Source organism: Colias croceus, chromosome 6, assembly GCF_905220415.1.
Source record: "Colias croceus chromosome 6, ilColCroc2.1".
In the NCBI taxonomy this organism is placed as follows: Eukaryota; Metazoa; Arthropoda; class Insecta; order Lepidoptera; family Pieridae; genus Colias; species Colias croceus.
The window spans coordinates 5,194,655-5,212,579 of NC_059542.1; the positions used below are offsets into that span (position 1 = coordinate 5,194,655).

General features: G+C 31.9%; 4 protein-coding genes across 4 annotated transcripts; 1 reads left to right on the plus strand and 3 right to left on the minus strand.

Moving 5' to 3' along the window:
- Positions 1-1,434: 1,434 nt before the first annotated feature.
- On the plus strand, positions 1,435-4,016 carry LOC123692816 (protein PET117 homolog, mitochondrial). The gene is made up of 3 exons (XM_045637610.1): positions 1,435-1,728; positions 2,395-2,519; positions 3,965-4,016. Exons 1-3 carry the CDS (start codon positions 1,637-1,639, stop codon positions 3,967-3,969), a joined length of 222 nt encoding a protein of 73 aa, XP_045493566.1. The 5' UTR covers positions 1,435-1,636; the 3' UTR covers positions 3,970-4,016.
- LOC123692814 (39S ribosomal protein L20, mitochondrial) lies at positions 3,984-4,630 on the minus strand. Its single transcript, XM_045637609.1, has one exon. The coding sequence runs from the start codon at positions 4,511-4,513 to the stop codon at positions 4,037-4,039; it is 477 nt and encodes a 158-aa protein (XP_045493565.1). The 5' UTR covers positions 4,514-4,630; the 3' UTR covers positions 3,984-4,036.
- Positions 4,631-5,250: 620 nt separating this feature from the next.
- On the minus strand, positions 5,251-8,342 carry LOC123692645 (photoreceptor outer segment membrane glycoprotein 2-like). Its single transcript, XM_045637414.1, has 6 exons — positions 8,217-8,342; positions 7,305-7,431; positions 6,941-7,154; positions 6,727-6,854; positions 5,935-6,120; positions 5,251-5,447 (listed from the first exon to the last, which is right to left on the minus strand). Exons 1-6 carry the CDS (start codon positions 8,317-8,319, stop codon positions 5,267-5,269), a joined length of 939 nt encoding a protein of 312 aa, XP_045493370.1. The 5' UTR covers positions 8,320-8,342; the 3' UTR covers positions 5,251-5,266.
- Positions 8,343-10,123: 1,781 nt separating this feature from the next.
- On the minus strand, positions 10,124-13,835 carry LOC123692748 (succinyl-CoA:3-ketoacid coenzyme A transferase 1, mitochondrial). The gene is made up of 9 exons (XM_045637539.1): positions 13,527-13,835; positions 13,145-13,340; positions 12,851-12,969; positions 12,521-12,661; positions 12,012-12,432; positions 11,597-11,752; positions 11,012-11,133; positions 10,655-10,825; positions 10,124-10,455 (listed from the first exon to the last, which is right to left on the minus strand). The coding sequence occupies exons 1-9, from the start codon at positions 13,605-13,607 to the stop codon at positions 10,300-10,302; spliced, it is 1,563 nt and encodes a 520-aa protein (XP_045493495.1). The 5' UTR covers positions 13,608-13,835; the 3' UTR covers positions 10,124-10,299.
- Between the last annotated feature and the right edge of the window lie 4,090 nt (positions 13,836-17,925).

Sequence of the window (17,925 nt, forward strand, 5' to 3'; positions counted from 1 at the left end):
AAATAGATAGGAGTAAATTACATTTGAATCGTCTCAGTTGTGCTTCATTTTTTATAGTGAGGGGCATGTTGTCTGTCTGATTTTATTATCTTAGTATACCTACTATAGGGTGTCCCAACAAGAACGCAAGATTTAAATTTGGCGCCATTCGAAGTGTCATTATTTGACATTGACATATCAACAAGTGTTATTTTTTTTTAGTAGAAGGTATTCTTTTATGCGGTATTTTTTCATAAGACGATTTACTCGCTTTTTAGGGTCACCCTTGTAGTTCATTTTTGATAGGTTTTTGGATGTCAAAGGGCTCATTATAGTTGACTGTTTTATCGTTATAGAGCGTTTTTGAATTGGTTTAACGTTCAAATGATTTTGCACATCAAAGGATTCGTTATCATCATTCTTGATTTCAATAAAAATTTAACGCTAAACGAAGGATCAACGCATTCTCATTGTAAAATTTGTTTTACCAAAATAGTGAAAGTTTTGCGGCGTACAGTACGCAAATTGCGATCAGTAAAGAGATGAATGAAAAATTTGCTGAAACTGGGTCTGTAAGTTATGTAAAGACAACAACGCGCCTTCGACCAGGTCGATCAACCGAAAATATCGCAGCTGTACGTGATGATATCGCTCAAACTCTATCCATCTCAATTCAACACCGAGCTCCAAAAATTGGTGTTTCCGAATCACAATGCAGCGAATTTTAACGAAAGATTTGCGTCTTGCATGCTGGAGGGGATGTGGTTTCAACAAGACCGCGCCACATGTCATACAGCCAGAGAAACAATACAATTGCTGCATCAGTCATTTTCGGTCGTGTTATTTCACGCTTTGGGGACCATAATTGGCCACCTAGATGCGATTAAGCCGACGACGGCTCAAGCCTTAAAAGACGAAATTGGACGCTGTATTAATGAAATACCACAGCATTTATGTAAAACGGTCATTGAAAATTTCATTAAAAGATCGCGTATGTGCTAGCAAAGCCGCAGCGGCCATCTCCCTGATGTGTTGTTCCAAACATAACCTCATCTTGTCTACTTTATGATAATATAATATAGTTTTCACAATTTTTTTTTTATATCTGCGTTTTATGTCAAATTTAAATCTTGCGTTCTTGTTGGGACACCCTATATAAATCTCGTGTTACAATGTTTGTCCTCAATGGACTCCTAAACCACTTAACGGGTTATAATAAAATTCGCACACCATGTGCAGTTCGATCCAACTTGAGAGATAGGATAGTTTAAATCTAAAATCGTTTTAGAGAAAGCGGGCGAAGCCGCGGGCGGTAAGCTAATATGTGTTATATAGTATATACACACGTTACTGGACTTCTACTAAAATCAGATTTTGAAAAAATTATCTGTATTCAGTCGGGCATTTAGTGCCTTTTGTGTCACCTACCTAAAGTTTGACATGTGTCAAAAAGAATAGATTGACAGATCAAATAAATACGATCGAATTAAAATTTTATCATAATTCTTAACAAAATTTAATACGTTACGATATTGGCTATTGCATAGCTTTTCCTCTAAAATAATAATCCAACATACAACTTATTATATTCGGAAATCATATTATATCAAGCCTTTTAAAAACTTACTCAACCGCAAATCTTCAATCCATAATTCAAATGTCGTCCACTTCTAAAATCGTACTTGGTTTAACCTGTCTTGTTACTACAGGAATAGTTGGTTATGTACATATAAAACAACAGTCGGACAGGTAAAATGCCCTGAGTAATTATTTTAACATAGGTATATCATTAATACAGCAAAGTTCTTGAATGCTGCATACTTACATATACATATATTAATTTTATCCTCCTCCTCCAGATTTTTTATTGATAAATGTTCATACATATAAAGATAGACTTGTATACCTATGCTGTATATAGCAGACTAATTTTATTCAATACTGCTATATACTGTAGCCATATGCCGCAGAAGGTAGTCTCTATCAAGGATCACATGGTATGAAGTCCAGTCATAAGACATGTAGAAGTAAATTAATGGAGCTGCTGATACAAGTGAAAACATATAACTTATAATTTTAGTGTTAAAATTTGGGATATTATAACATTGATCATTTACAAACAGGAAGCAAACTCAAAATTTTCTCAAGGAGACTCATTAAATTTTCACTTCAAAAATTATCAACCATATCCATTTTTTATCACCATTAACAAACACTATTAATTTTTATCAAATCAACCAATTTAACATTCTGATATTGGATGAAAGTTATTTGTTACATCACAAAAGAGTAACCTTTCTCATACAAACATAAGAGACCAATAATTCATTTTGTCTACTTTACAGTTGAATTTTTCAAACATAACTTTTTGTATTCAGCTAAGGACAAGGAGTATTTAATTATTATTTTTTTTAGAGAAAAGATGCATGAAGGTGTTTTAAGAGATACAGAGCGGCAACAAAGGAGAAAAATAGAAAATGTATATATCCTGGAAAAACAAAATGAATTGACAAAACAACTCAAAAGGGACTTAGGCAGTAGTTAACCTCGTAACGCCCAGGCTATTTTTACCAAACATGGGCTTGCAGCCCAAGTACCTTTTAAAAGGTTCACATGGTGCAGACCCGGAGGTGTTGAAATCTAAAAAAGTGCCTTATTATTTCCGTATGAGCGTGGGATTTTTTCTGCGTGTAAATGTATATCAGTGGAAGGTTTTGAGACACTAAATAACCCCAAATTCGTTATTCTTTATTTAGGCATATGGGCTTTAATGTATTACAAAACTCAATTTCGCAAAATTCGTATTTTTTAAATTATTGATTAGCGGTAGACAATATAGGGTTTATTTTATATTACAAAAAACAATGAACATAAATATTTGCATTAATAGATGTCTTCCAAAATTTTAATGACCAAAAACATATCTCACACTTACAATCTGAGAAAAAAATATCAATTTTTGAGCAATATGATCATTATTTTCTGTACTTATTATTTTTAAAGGCTAGTTTATCACGTGTTTTAGGATTTCTATCAGAAGAAATCCACTTCCAACAGATGACAGAAGCAAAAATTAACAAGTTTCTAAATTGGAGCCAAAAACACGATAGCAACCCATATACCTTTTAAAATCAGAATAGTAAATTGATATATTTCTATAGAAATTTTAAATAATTTTGCAAATAAGAGTTGGTTTTTAATAAAAAAAATATTATTTTCAGATTCTTCAGAACTTGAAGAGCTTTCTTAGTTTTGGTTTATGTTGAAATCCTCATCTCCAAATAGTTCATACTCTTCTATATCTGACTGATTTAATACTTCTAAAGCTTCTTCGATATGCTCATCTCTCATTGGGTTACCTGAAAAGGATAGGTACTAAAATATTCTGTAACGGACTCAATAATTTACTTTATATTATGAAGGAGAAAACGGTCTAAATCATAAGTTGCAAAGGCAAATCAAATTGATTAGTGGTTTATTCCCTTATACCTTTTAAAATCCAATAATATGTTAATACTCTTATACCTTCTAAAAGGTATCCAGATTTTACAAGGTTATTTCACACGCATATTCTTTATTTTCGCGTAAATCTAAATGTAATTCTAATATTTACATATTTGGCAACAAGCAGAGTAAGATACTCTCAGTTAAAAACCTAAGATTGCATCAATAATCATGGATTGAACTTACCACGTCCTCTAGTCAGTCAAGATGGCCAGACTTTTCGCCGGAAATTACATATATTTTCTTTTTCTATTGGCACTATTGCTTAACCATAGACAAAAACATACTTTCCAGTAGCCGGATAAAAAACAGTAATTAGATTTGGCGCGTAATTTAAAATGTTACGGCGTTTTCAAATCAGATACTGTCAGATACCTTTAAAAAGGTACCGTGGGCGTTTAGGTCATAAAGTTGGATAACAGCTTGGGCCGGTACCACTATCGAGCTGCATGCCTTTTATTAGGTATCTGGGCGTTACGAGGTTAATAAAACATTACTAGTTTAGCTAATTACTATTTATTCTTATAACTAAGACTAATAAAATGTTAACAATCTACTTTCTTTCTTTTAACCAAGCTTCCAACATTACATCTTGAAGGTTTAAATCTACTCCAGTTGGTTCCCTTCTATCCATATTATCAACAGTTCCATCAAGCCGTAGTTTTTCCTTTGCAACTGCAGCAAGGCATTCAAATGTTTTTGGTTCCCATGAAGCTAAATCAGACAAAGATTTACGATCAAGCATCACATTGGCACGGTCCAGGCCTTCTCTCAAAGAAAATTCTGTTATATTATGTTGTTCGCAAGCTGCCGTTATTCGTGTATCCCATAAAGCTTTCATATCTTGTTTTTTCAACTGGCGCGCTTTTGTAGCGTATACCAAGGCACGATGAACATTTCGTACAGCTACAGAATAACAATTTCGGCGACGTCCAACATAATGCGCTGCTAACCTGAATATCTTCCTTTTTCTCCAAAATTCATCTGGCCCCCGACATCTTACGAAATTTACAATGCTCAAAAATACCATTTCAAATAAGTCAGCTAATTCCTTTCTCTTATTTTAATTTTTTTTATTTACATCGAATGATTTCTAAATCATAACCTCAATCTTTCGTTTTATTTTACCCTTTGACATTGACTTTGTCATTTTTTGACATAAGAGGATTAGTAACAGATATGCAAGCATACAACAGAGTAAGTAATAAGCAGTTATAGAGGAATAATACGCATCGCATACAATTATTATAATATTATTATAAAGAATGTTAAAAATTACCTTTTAAAATTTAAAGACAGGCACCTACCTTATTTTTTCTTCTGCGCAGGTGCAGGTGTGCAGGCCAGCTCTTAAGAAATTTGCCGCTAGACATACCTAGTGAAAATAAATCTGACCAAGTGCGGGTTAGACTCGCCACTCACGGGCCGGGGGTTCCGATCAAAGCTTTTTTTTAATTAAATGTGGTAACTTTTTGACTATGCTTTTTACATTGTTTCCTGTTCTTTCACAGGTTCAAGGGAAGGTAGACCTGAGTATTTGATTTAAATTTCAGCTTCAAAGCCATTCAAAGCCACTTCAAAGCCACATAGGTACCTCCGTCCTCCACTCGTTCCGCGTTCATAGCTGTTAAGAGTTTCATTTTTCCTTTTGTTGTTCGGAAAAATAGTCATCAGCATCAAAAGCAAACAAAAAACCATTAATTATATAAAAAAAACAATGTTAAATGGAATAAAGTAGTGTATAATCTAAATAATTATACTACGATCAATATATGAAATTTGACTAATAATCGTTATCATTGAGAGATTTTTCATATTGTACCGCATCATCACTGTCTTGAGCAATATATTGATATGATCCACTTGAGGCATCAAAATTTTCATTCACCGACATAATATGACTTACGTTTTTATAATTCCTTAAATTATCAAGCATACTTTTTCGTCCGTCTATTATTATAGTTCTTAGTATGAATACCTTTAAAAAGTTTAATTTTTATTAGTAAGTAAATAGAGTCTGGCCAGCCAAAGCTGAACCCAGTAAAGGGCGGCAAATTTAAAAAATATGGACCTGCTAACCAAAGAGGATATAACCACTACGTTTACTGGTAACATCGGCTTTAGTAGGAAAAAAACATTTTGATACTTTTGATATTCATAAAGGTGATCATAATATTATATAGGTGCATTACGTACACAACACAGCAGGATTTAAACATTATTAAAGTAAAGGATTTGAACCCTTTTCAACAAAACTGACAACTAACTGCGCCGAAACGCCATGTTGACATTCCATAGTGTGGCCGCTACAAAAAACACTGGGTTCAGCTTTGACTGGCCAGACTCTACCTGTTGTAAAAAAAAAGATACGCAGAGACAATGAAAAAATATCTACCATAGCTTGTAAATTTAGAAACTACATTGTAGGTAATTTGTATGTGACCGTACTACGATTTATATAGGAAAAGGATCAGTTCAATTACCTCTAGAAGTATTACTGAGACAAACATCATAAGGTGAGCATTCACGGAAATCATAATAATGCGGTACAAAATTTGACCACATCCGCTCGTATTTATTGAATGAGTTCCTAACTCTTTCAGATAACTTGATACACAAGATCCACTTTTACAACAACTGAAAAATAGCATTATAAACACAATATAATAAAAGATATAAATAATAAAACTGTAGATTTTATTGTGCCCCCGGGTTATTTTAAATTTTAACAGTTAAATAGAGACGAACCGACCAACCAACCCCTTTATTCTTCGAAAACTTCATAATTAATATCAGTCAGAAAGTTTTTGATATGTAACTAAATGCATATTTCTCACGTTACACAACAAAATACGTATGTACCTATGTATATATTTTTTTTTTACTTCTTGCCTACCTCCTCCTCCATAATATTACCCACACAGTAGGTTGCCTGGAAGAGATCACTCTTAAGTGATAAGGCGGCCTTCTGTGCTGGACTAGTTATACGTTTTAATTTGAATGACTTAATTGTATGCCAGCACACAAAATTAGTGTAAATAAATAAATAAAATACGAGACTAAAAACTATACTTACCTAACTTAAAAAAATTTAGATCTGATAATGAAGTTGTAAAGCAGTGGCTATCTATAACGGTATAAATGCAGATTTTGATCAAAAAAGGAAATTTACAAAAATTAACGCCTATAAACAGAACCCCATGAAAGCAAATGTAGAATGTTGTTTTATTTTTAAAATTATACCTTAAAGGAACACTATCCACTTCATTGACATTCTTTGCTTCCCTTTGCTTAATAGTCGACGGCTCCAATTCGTATTCACTTACTTTATCATGCCAGTCTTGCTTATACCAATCCTTGTACGAAACTAACTAAAATTTAATAATATTTTAAAAAGCATTGAGCTTCGTTAAATGTATACGTAACGATGGGTTATTTATTAATAAGAAGTAAGTACCCCACAACATTTAAATGTCCACTGTAGATTATCAACAAAGTTTTTATATTTTGGCACCGTTTTATAATTCTTCATACAACTTGTAATGAATTTCATGGTAGTTTCTTGGCATACGTATATTTTATGTATGCACAATATAACACCAATTACGTTGATAATTATTATACAAACAATGCAAAGCCATAATGGGCAACATAAAACTTTATCCTTGTGGCTGTAAAGTAGAAAATTACTCCATTTGTATCGTTTTTATAAAAAATATTTTTTATAATTAAATAACTTAATTATTAAGTAAAAAAGGCGAAATATAATATTAATATTATTGCTTTTAAAAAATGATAATAGTAAGTATGTACTTAGGTACTTTATTTTTTTTCCAGTTGCAATAGAATTCAAAATAAATAGAGTTGTGGGCATCATTAGTATTCCAGATAGTAGAATAAGCGCATTCACTAAATCCGTTCCCGTAAAAAATAACAGGTCGCTTAAACCTAAAATTTTCATTAAATAATAATAAAGACTGATAAGATTCAAACCATCATCTTATCAGTCGTGCCATCGTAGAACTCCAGTCGAAAAATCATGTGGTGAAACAAGCCGAAAAATTGGCTTATTTCAAACCATGTGGTTTCAGGACAATTTATTAATGCACACTACGTAGGTAGTTTAAAAATGTACAATGATGAAGTTTAGTAGCACATTTCAGTCTTTGATCGATTGAAACTGAAAGCTAGGTACCTGTTAGGTAGCTTGTGGATTATTTAGGTAATTAAAGCGCAACTCGTACCACCAAGGAGGTTAAAATTATAATATTCTAAGAAATAACACGCGAGGCCGAGTTAAATATTAGTTTGAATGTAATAAGAATGTAGGTACTGCGATTCTACACAGCTACCTAATTGATGTAGGTAGTTGATAACAAATCGCAGCGAGTCAACGACTATTAGCAAAAGTGAAGGTAGTTGGGTCAAACGTCGTTTAAACAACAACTATTCATCCACAAAAATATTAAATCAAAAGTTAAGTCTAACAATATCATATTAAATATAGCACATCTTGTACCTACACAGGCAACTTCTGCTCAACATCTTTTCCCATTAAATGTTGAAAATTTTAAATCATATAAACTTAACAGTTTTACTGTTTCAATAATTTTTGTCTATGATTTGTACAGTATTTTAATTCATGATTTAAATAATTTATGGTATCCCATGAAATAGCTATAGCTAAAGGTTATTATTGGGTAGATTTAGTGAAATATATATATTCGACTTACACAAAAATAAAAGCAAAGACCATATAATTGAAAAAACTGATATAGCCCATAGGAAACAAGACGCCCAAACTACAAATGGGTGGTTTGGTCCATTCCACTCCATTATACTTTGTTTAAGTATATCTATAAAATATATTACTTTTGAAATAAAGTTGTAAATATTTATTTGTGTGACTGTGGTGACATAAAGAAAAATTCTTTGTCGTGGATTTGTCAAAGAATTTTTTTTATCTTTTTTACTTTATTGTCAGTCAGTAAGCAGTATTGACTTGAGCCTATCAATATTTATTATCATTCACTAAACCGCGAGCCGAAACCTAGTCGTTCTTATGCGTGAACAAATCCTTCATCATCCACCCACTTTACGAGCGCGGAGCTCACGTTGTACATTCACACGCAGATTTATGATTGACTAGGTCTCCCGCGGCTTCGGCTAATAAATTATTAAGTTAAGTACTACAACCTTCTCTTGAATTACTCTATCTATTAAAAAAAAAATCTGTTACTTACGTAATTTTAAAGATAGCGCATATAGATCCAGACGGCGGCAAGCGACTTTGTTTTATAGTGGTTTTATACTGTGTTTTATACAATGTACTCCAGTCAGTCAAGACAATCAATTTACAATAATTCCAAAAGTTTTGAAACTTCGGTCAAGCGAATGGTACACTGGGGCGACAGTAAATCTCATTTTGCAACCTTGTCCGCAGTCCGGAACAGCAATTAAATTATTTTTTGCTGTATGGTCGTGAAAAAAATTGCAAAAGTTCTGCAAACATGGGGAAGTTTTCGATATAATATTTCATATCACGTATTAAATTTGCAACCAATCTCAGTGTACGGAACATCTTTTTATATTGAATATTAATGTTTTTTTTTATTTATTAAACTGAATGAGGTTGCAAATTTGTAAATGCATCAGAATATATGTTTTCGAAGTTTGCAACCAAGTTCCAAAACTTCTGTAATTATTCCGAGACCACCTTACTCGAAAAAATGACCACGAATTAAAAATAATTATAAATAAACATGTTCCGGTCTTTTCGTTGACCGGAACATGTTTATTTATAATTATTTTAAAGGTTGCAATTTATACAACCGTTTGGTATATATTTCCGATATCTGTGTCGAGTTTGCAGAACTTTTGGAATTTTTTTCACGACCATACAGCAAAAAATAATTTAATTGCAATTTTAACAATGTTCCGTACACTTAGATTGGTTGCAAATTTAATACGTGATATGAAATATTATATCGAAAACTTTCCCAAGTTTGCAGAACTTTTGGAAATTTTTTCACGATCATACAGCAAAAAAATAATTTAATTGCAATTTTAACAATATACCGTACACTTAGATTGGTTGCAAATTTAATACGTGATATGAAATATTATATCGAAAACTTTCCCAAGTTTGCAGAACTTTTGGAATTTTTTTCACGATCATACAGCAAAAAAATAATTTGATTGCAATTTTAACTATGTTCCGGACTGCGGACAAGGTTGCAAAATGAGATTTATTGTCGTCCCAATGTACTATTCACTTGACCGAAGTTTGAAAACTTTTGGAATTATTGTTAAATTTTCGATTTCGGATGTCGATTCTGACTGATGTAATGTAAGAGCTAGCGCGCAAGAGCAACTTTTGTCTCCGCAACTATTTTGTCTCTCCCATCAACTCTATGGGCTAGTAAGAAAGTGTGCGCACGTAGCGACGCAACTCCCCATAGAGTTGATGGGAGAGACAAAATAGTTGCGGAGACAAAAGTTGCTCTTGCGCGCTAGCTCTAAGAAAGATTCACGCATGGGTAGCCTTCCTGTCGCCAAATGTTTGATGCACATTTGCTACACACATATGAATAGTTACAGTGATTAATTTAATAAAATTAAAAACAATAAAACGATCATATTAACAATAAACTTTATAAAACATTTATAAAATGCATAACATAAAATCATGGCAGAATACACAGTAAAAAAATATATAATATTATATAAAATATATCAAACATTTTTTCAAAATACATGCTTCTTACATGGTTAATTTGAGATTATAACTTAAGTACAAGTTCTTAGTTGAGTATATTATTCAGAATTAACCTCTGTTATGTCTCCCATTTTCTTTAGATTAGGTGAGACATGGAATTCACATCCAGTACTAGCTACAACATCTTCCACTGTAACGCCATCAGCCAACTCAGTTAATATCAATCCTTTTTCTTTATCTACCTCCATAACACACTGAAAATAAAAAGTATTGGAATAATAATAGGGCAAGATTACAAGATAAGAGATTACATTTTAATTGTAAACATAATTTAGATTACATTGATGTAGCAGGTACATAAATTAATATTTTAATTACATGTTGAACATGGTTGAACTGAACATCTTGTATAACAATTATAAATGCTATAATATATTTCATTCTAATTATTACCTTCTCAGTGATGATCATATCGACGCAATGTTTTCCAGTAAGAGGCAATGAGCACTCAGGTACAATTTTATGTCCACCATTTTTAGCTGAATGCTCCATCGTGACGACAACCTTAGTTCCAGGAGATGAAACAAGATCCATGGCACCACCCATACCCTTCACCATTTTACCCTAAAAAAAGTTTATTATATAATAGAAATATATAAAATAATAGTTAGATAGAAATTTACAATTACTTTAAAATAAACTAAGTAGGTAACTATTTTAATTATAAAATTTGTGATCCCTTCGAAAAAAAAACATTAGAATTAATCATATTATGTTATTATTGAAGTGTCATTATTATACATTACTTACAGGTATCATCCAGTTAGCAAGATCCCCAAATTGTGAAACTTGCATAGCACCAAGCATTGTCAGGTCAATGTGTCCTCCGCGGATCATAGCAAAACTATCGTCGGAAGAAAAGTATGATGAACCTATACATCAAGAAATATGTTAAATACAAAGTAACTATATTGATATAAATACAGAATACTTATTATGTTCTATCCAGATAAGACAGCAAAAGGTAATGTGCTAAGTACACTTTAAACAGGCTTAAATTTTCAAATCATCCATTATATATATAACTAGCTGTGCTCCGCGGTTTCACCCGCATTGCCCTGTTGGTCTAAGCGTGATGATATACAGCCTTCCTCGATAAATAATTTTTAAAAATCGGACCAGTACTTCCTGAGATTAACGCGCTCAAACAAACAAACCAAACAAACAAACTCTTCACCTATAAATAATATTAGTATAGATTTATGAACACCTAGATAAAAACTTAATTGTACGGTTTTAAAGTAAATTATAAAAGGCTTTAAAGGAATTAAAAGTATTTCATAATAATAATATTATCTGCCTTCATTATTTAGAGTGTAAATAATCAAAGATTACCTGGAAGAGTTGTTACAGTCTCCTTTCCAGCATTTATAAGGTCAGCGTCAATTTCATTTTCCGTTGGATATGGTCCTAGACCCAGGATACCATTTTCAGATTGCAATAGCACATTCATATTGCTTGGGATAAAGCTACTTGCTAACATTGGCATACCTGAAACATATTAGGGTTATAATTTTTTATGATCTTTTTGTAATTTATAATATGAAAGACTAGCTGTTCTCTGCGGTTATACCCGCATTGCTCCGCTCCTGTTGGTTTTAGCGTGATGATATATTATATCCTATAGCCTTCCTCGATAAATGGCTCCAACACCGAAAAAATTTTCAAATCGGGCCAGTAGTTCCTAAGATTAGCGCGTTCAAAAAAACAAACTTTTCAGCTTTATAATATTAGTATAGATAGGACTCACCAATGCCAAGATTAGCATGCATTCCATCTTTGAACTCCAAAGCTGCCCTTTTAATAATCCTTTCTCTGACCAAGTCTGAAGCCTTCTTTTCCTTGTTTTCTTTCGGCTTGGCTATCGTTCTCCGTTCAATTCGCTTCTCAAATTTGTCACCCAACACAATTCTGTGAACATATACTGATGGTATGTGGACAAAGTCTGGGTCAATTTCATCAACAATTTCCTCAACTTCAACTATTGTAACTTTGGCCGCTTTACACATAGTTGGGTTAAAATTGCGTGCCGTTTTTCTGAACAATAAGTTGCCAAATCGATCAGCTTTCCAGGCTTTGATCAAAGCAAAGTCACCGGTAATGGCTTCTTCCATAATATAATTGATACCGTTAAATACTTGTGCGTGACGTGGTGAACTTGGTATTTCTATCTGCAATTTTTTTATATAAATTACAAAAACAATACATTAAAAACTAATGTGTAAAGGCATCTATAAATAACACATAAATATGCATTACCTTTCCATCTTTATTATATTTTATTGGTGAACCTCCTTCATGTATTAAAGTTCCATAGCCTGTTGGTGTAAAGAAAGCAGGAATACCAGCACCACCTGCCCTTATTCTTTCAGCTAACGTCCCTTGAGGAGTAAGTTCAACCTGAATGGAGAAATAATAGGGTAGGTATGCAATGTTATGAAAATGAGAAATAAACTGAAATAATGTTTACAGATTTTTGTTTAGAATGAAATACCTGGAAGATTATTATTTCATTATAAACACAGATGCAATAAAAAAAAAATTGTCTAACAAATATGTATAAAAAATATTTATATTAGTCACATTTACCTCCAACTCTCCACTCAAAAATTGTCTTTCAAATTCAGCATTTTCTCCTACATATGATGATATCATGCGCTTAACTTGTTTACTCTTCAGCAAGATTCCAAGGCCAAAATCTTCAACTCCTGTTAATTAAAAATCGTAAGTATTCATTCCTCAGGGATATATTTATTCAGGTAAAATATCAGACAAGCACCAAGAATATGAATTTATATAGGTTGATTGAATATCCATACAAACGTAGCATTTAAAGAAGGTAACGAACCAAATATATAAAAATCATAAAAAAATTTCACTTACCAGCATTATTAGAGACAACTGTGAGTCCGGTAACTTTCTTATTGTTAACTGCTTTGATAAGATTTTCTGGAATACCACACAACCCGAACCCTCCCACCAATAGTTTTGATCCATCGTTAATATCTTTCACTGCTTCGTTGACATCAGCAACAATTTTGCTCTTTATAGAAGTACTATAAGCAGCACAAGATATAACCTGCAAGTTTTATTTAATTTTTATAAAATTTAAAATTTTAGTGATATAAAATATTAAGAAATTTTATTTCTAAATAGTTTTATCCCAACATTATCCCAATAATTTTTTATGTATTTATTTTAGTGCAATGTAATATTAATAAGTACATAATTAAATAAACACGTACCTAATACAAATTTTTCTTACCTTAGAAATTGAATATATCTTAGAAAGACCAGTTAATTTTGTGGTAGATCTTAAAATTAAAAATGTCTTAATTCCATACATATTAAAATACCTAAGTTTTAACTTTTATGTAAGAGCAAAATCACTAAATAACTGAGAAACTTTATCAACGGACTGACAATTGTTTGCGGCTATATAATTTGATAAGAAGTTTTATTTTAGATGTTTGTAATAACAATACTCGTCGTCGTCACATCGCACTTAGCAAGGTCAACTACACAGAAAACAAGAATATTATTTACATATTATTAGTTACCTACCTTTAAACAAGTTGTTTAAAATATATTTAATTTAATTCAAATCGAGTGATAGAATAGTAGGTACCTAAGTACCAACTGGACAACTGGTTTAATTAAAATTAAATATAAATACTTCAGCGAGTATATTTATGTAATACTGTACCATAATATATTACTTTACTCATTCACGACCAAACATGCATTTTTAAACATATTTATAAACTTTCTATAAATTAAATTAGTTTCATAAACAAAAAAGGTATAATTAATATTTATTAGGTCAATAATAGTCTGTGCTACCATATATACATAGTAGTCTTTGTGTGCTACTACTCTGTGATTACTACGTATAGAGAGGACACAACTAACAAAATCTGTGCGGCCGCGGCGCGGTGCGGGGCGGCTAGTGAGCTGTGAGTCATACACTTGATAGATTGCCTCTTTTACTTATAAATTAAAACCAATCAATATAACAAATAAATATTGTTTATCTTATTAAAAAAAATATGAATAATAGACTTATACAAATAAAACCACAGAACAGTAAGAACATAATAGAAGTGCGATGTGGGCGTGGCCCACGTGTCACTAGTAAGGTAAGATCACCTAACTCGCTCTCAGTTGTGCGCAGAAAAATATTCGAGTCGGTTGTCAACTGTCAAACCCTATTGCACGCCTCATAAGCAACTCATAAGCGAAGCGTTGAGGTGGGTACTACTGTCACTTCGCGCAAAACATCTGATTTTTCAAACTTAAAATGTCTTTATGTATCATACATTGCACTTGTAAGATAATACATACACACACATATTAAGAAAAAACACTATTTTTAACGTTCATGATATTTTTGATGTCATTTTTGTTATTTAAACTAGTTAAAAAACAGTTTAAAAAAGTTCTGTCTTGGACGTCCGTGTGTCTGTATGTGCGGATCCTTTTTCTTGTTAACACGATAGCGACCGAAATACTTTACTAATCGAGTCTTTTTTTTTCTCTTACGCTTGAGTATGCTCAGGAATAGAACCCTTTCATTTTTCAGGGTCTGATTCGATGTGGTTTAATTGTTATTAAATAAACAAAAAAAATATCGACTTTTTTTTTTTTTATAGGGTACTCAAAATTCACCATTATAAACTCGATTCTTTATACTATAAGCCAAGGTTTAAAAAAATAAGTTGGTAGTCAGTCCCTTAAACCTGCGCAGTTTCACATCTATAACACAAGAAAAATAGCTCAATTATTACGGTACCGCTTTCTTTACTTTTCCAAATGTTTTATTTTATTTCATTTTTATATTTATAGTCACGTACTCTTTATAAATAATCAATTTTATTGTAAAGGATGAGATTATGAGGCGTGCACTTTTGGATTTTCCAAACTATTTCCATATTTATTCATTATTTAGAGCGTGTTGTTCGGTATTAGAGTGGAAAAATGATAGCAGACGAAATAATATCAGCAATCGAGGCATTTCATACCATCGGTAAGTCTTATTTTAATTTATTTTAAATATATTTTATGTTACAACTTCGCTTGTCGTAATTTGTCAAAAATATTAAGTCAAAATGAACCTTAATCCATAAGAAATAAGTACTAATATAGATTGAACAGCAAACAAGACTTTCTGGAATATTATTGAAATAAACAAACGAATGTCGGATTAGTGATGCATGTGGCGCATATCGACAGTATCGATACTTTAGAAAAGACAAACATTTTAAATATTAAATTTTATTCTATTTTTCCTTAGCTTTCATTTGTCCTATTTATTTATAGATTTTCGAAAGAGCCTAATTTAAAAGAGAAATGGATAATAAATGCAACGTGACGAGTTAACTGGATGCCGAACAGCAATAAGCAGTCTAACAAAGGCCACCGATACATCAAACCTACGGCAGTTCCAAGATTTAAAATAATGCATATTTTCTGTTTGTTTTGTAAATATAGATTTATACTATTCTATTCCGTTTTTTATTTAAATATAATAATATGAAAAGACGTACTTAGTAGTAATAAACATACTCCAAAATGTGACACATTATCCTGTACTCATATAATAGAAAGAAAAAAAAAATGCACAAAAATATATTTATTTGTGTATTATCGATAACAAGGCTGACATCCTTTAGAGCATAGCATCAGATTAATGTCAAGTTAATGTCATTAATTTAGAGTGACACAAATTTCAACCTTATCTTTATGTGTAGAGGTTCAAAGTTATATGTATTGAAAACCAACGCCATCTGTTGTGGAATAGCTGAATGTTTTCGAATTTGGAATTTCTGAGCAAAGAGAAACAAAACAGCTAATATACCTAGGGATGTTATACTAAAATAAACCGTAACTTGGTTCGTTAGGGTACATATTGAAATGCTGAATTTATAACCTAAGTCAGTTTTTACTCAAATTAAGCTGTCCAATCAAAGGCATAGTTTACTTGTAGTGTACTGTATAACTATCGGTTTAAATGTGTGGGTTTGGCTACACTGGTTTTCATACTAATGATGACATTATAGCACTTCTATTATGTTCTTACTGTTCTGTGAATAAAACCAATCAATGTAACAAAAAAAAAAATGGTTTGAGATGATTGACTCTAACTCGTGTTACAAATAGTGTAGTAGCGATGTCCTCTCTAGTATGTACGTAGTACATAGTAACCCAATGATAAATGATAATACATTCGTTGAACTTGCTATATATTATGCTTGATTTTAGAGAAATATCTAATTTGCCCTATAGAATAAGTAACTACGCCGCTTTATACATATAAATTTCGTAAACTCCGTTAAAATTTAGATTACATTTTTATACGTGGTCTATTAGTAATTACCAATTTTTGATACAAGAAATTATAATTCTTAACACGTTAACTGTCCAGTGCACCGAATTCAGTACACGTACGACAAGTCTCACAAGTCCGTGTACCGTAACCGGTACATGCGCCCCTACCGCGTTTTATGAGTTCTAACTCGGTGGACTTGTAAGTTAGATTGCTGTAACTGCCGGGACTTGTTGATAGAATACCAATGAATAGAAAAAGCGCGGGACATGACGTTTTTTTCACCCAACTTCAAAAAAAGGATGTTATTTACAATTCGTCAAATATGAATATGTTTTCATGAATTGTTTATTAATTTATCAAGATCTATAAATCATAAACAAAAGCTAACGGACCCTAGAAATATGAAGAAAATTTTGACAGAAAAGGTGTTTAGCACACTACTGGACAATATTTGGAAAATTTGAAAGATACCTAGATACTTTATTTCTTCATACTTGTCAAATTGAAAGCATGAGAATGAATGGTTCTTTCTCTCAGTGTCAAATAATATAGAAAAAAAACGTGAAATAATATAAAAAATTAAAATGTTTTTTCTAAGCAACTGATTCACAAATCCTAAACGGTACACGACAATTCAACTTCATAAGTCCGGGTACCGAATTCAGTACATTTACTTGATGAGATTTTTGGGTCGATTTGAGTATTTGAGACCGATTTATTAATTTATTTATTTATTCAGTACTAACTATCCCCTTGAAACCAGAAAATTACAAAAACTAACTTGGACATAATATGGGGTTGGATTTTTTTTTGTATGGGGACAGCTAACGTGTTAATTCAATATATCAACAGATCAACAGTGTATCATTTAGTCCAAGAAGCTTATATCCTCTAATACACCGGAGATTGCACTATGACCATTAACTTGAAACAAGAAACTATGACATTCAATGACGTCAGTCATGTTATTTGTCTCTTTCTGTCGAGTGACCACGCTGGTTTGTAAATTCAGGATTTTTCAAAATAGAAAAAACTAAAAATCATGGTCTATAAATAATAACGACATATATTTTTAACAGTATTTATATTATAATATTATGGTCATACTTTATAGGTAGGTACATACAATTTTAATTGGTATAGAATGATAGTTATAAATAACTTTTGGCTACAAAGCTTGGATATGAACCGATATATAGCATTAACATCCTTTGTAAATAGAGGAAAGTTGTGTTTTGCATCAGATGCTGTTTACCAAATTGTTAGCTACTCAGATCTTCTTTTTAAACGCGTTGCTTCGACGGGTCAATTTCAAGCCAGAATCATCAAAGAAAAA

Bases quoted from the DNA above. Each gene is read 5' to 3' on its own strand.
- LOC123692748 (XM_045637539.1), bottom strand. From the start codon at position 13,607: ATGTATGGAATTAAGACATTTTTAATTTTAAGATCTACCACAAAATTA. The intron at 11,134-11,596 runs GTAATCTTTGAT...CTTGATGTATAG, and splicing joins GACTGTAACAACTCTTCCAG to GTTCATCATACTTTTCTTCC. The intron at 10,456-10,654 runs GTAATAATTAGA...TTTTATTTTCAG, and splicing joins ATATGATCATCACTGAGAAG to TGTGTTATGGAGGTAGATAA.
- LOC123692816 (XM_045637610.1), top strand. From the start codon at position 1,637: ATGTCGTCCACTTCTAAAATCGTACTTGGTTTAACCTGTCTTGTTACT. The intron at 1,729-2,394 runs GTAAAATGCCCT...TATTTTTTTTAG, and splicing joins ATAAAACAACAGTCGGACAG to AGAAAAGATGCATGAAGGTG.
- LOC123692814 (XM_045637609.1), bottom strand. From the start codon at position 4,513: ATGGTATTTTTGAGCATTGTAAATTTCGTAAGATGTCGGGGGCCAGAT.
- LOC123692645 (XM_045637414.1), bottom strand. From the start codon at position 8,319: ATGGAGTGGAATGGACCAAACCACCCATTTGTAGTTTGGGCGTCTTGT. The intron at 7,432-8,216 runs GTAAGTCGAATA...TGAAAATTTTAG, and splicing joins GTCTTTGCTTTTATTTTTGT to GTTTAAGCGACCTGTTATTT. The intron at 5,448-5,934 runs GTAGTACGGTCA...ATTCATACTAAG, and splicing joins ATCCTTTTCCTATATAAATC to AACTATAATAATAGACGGAC.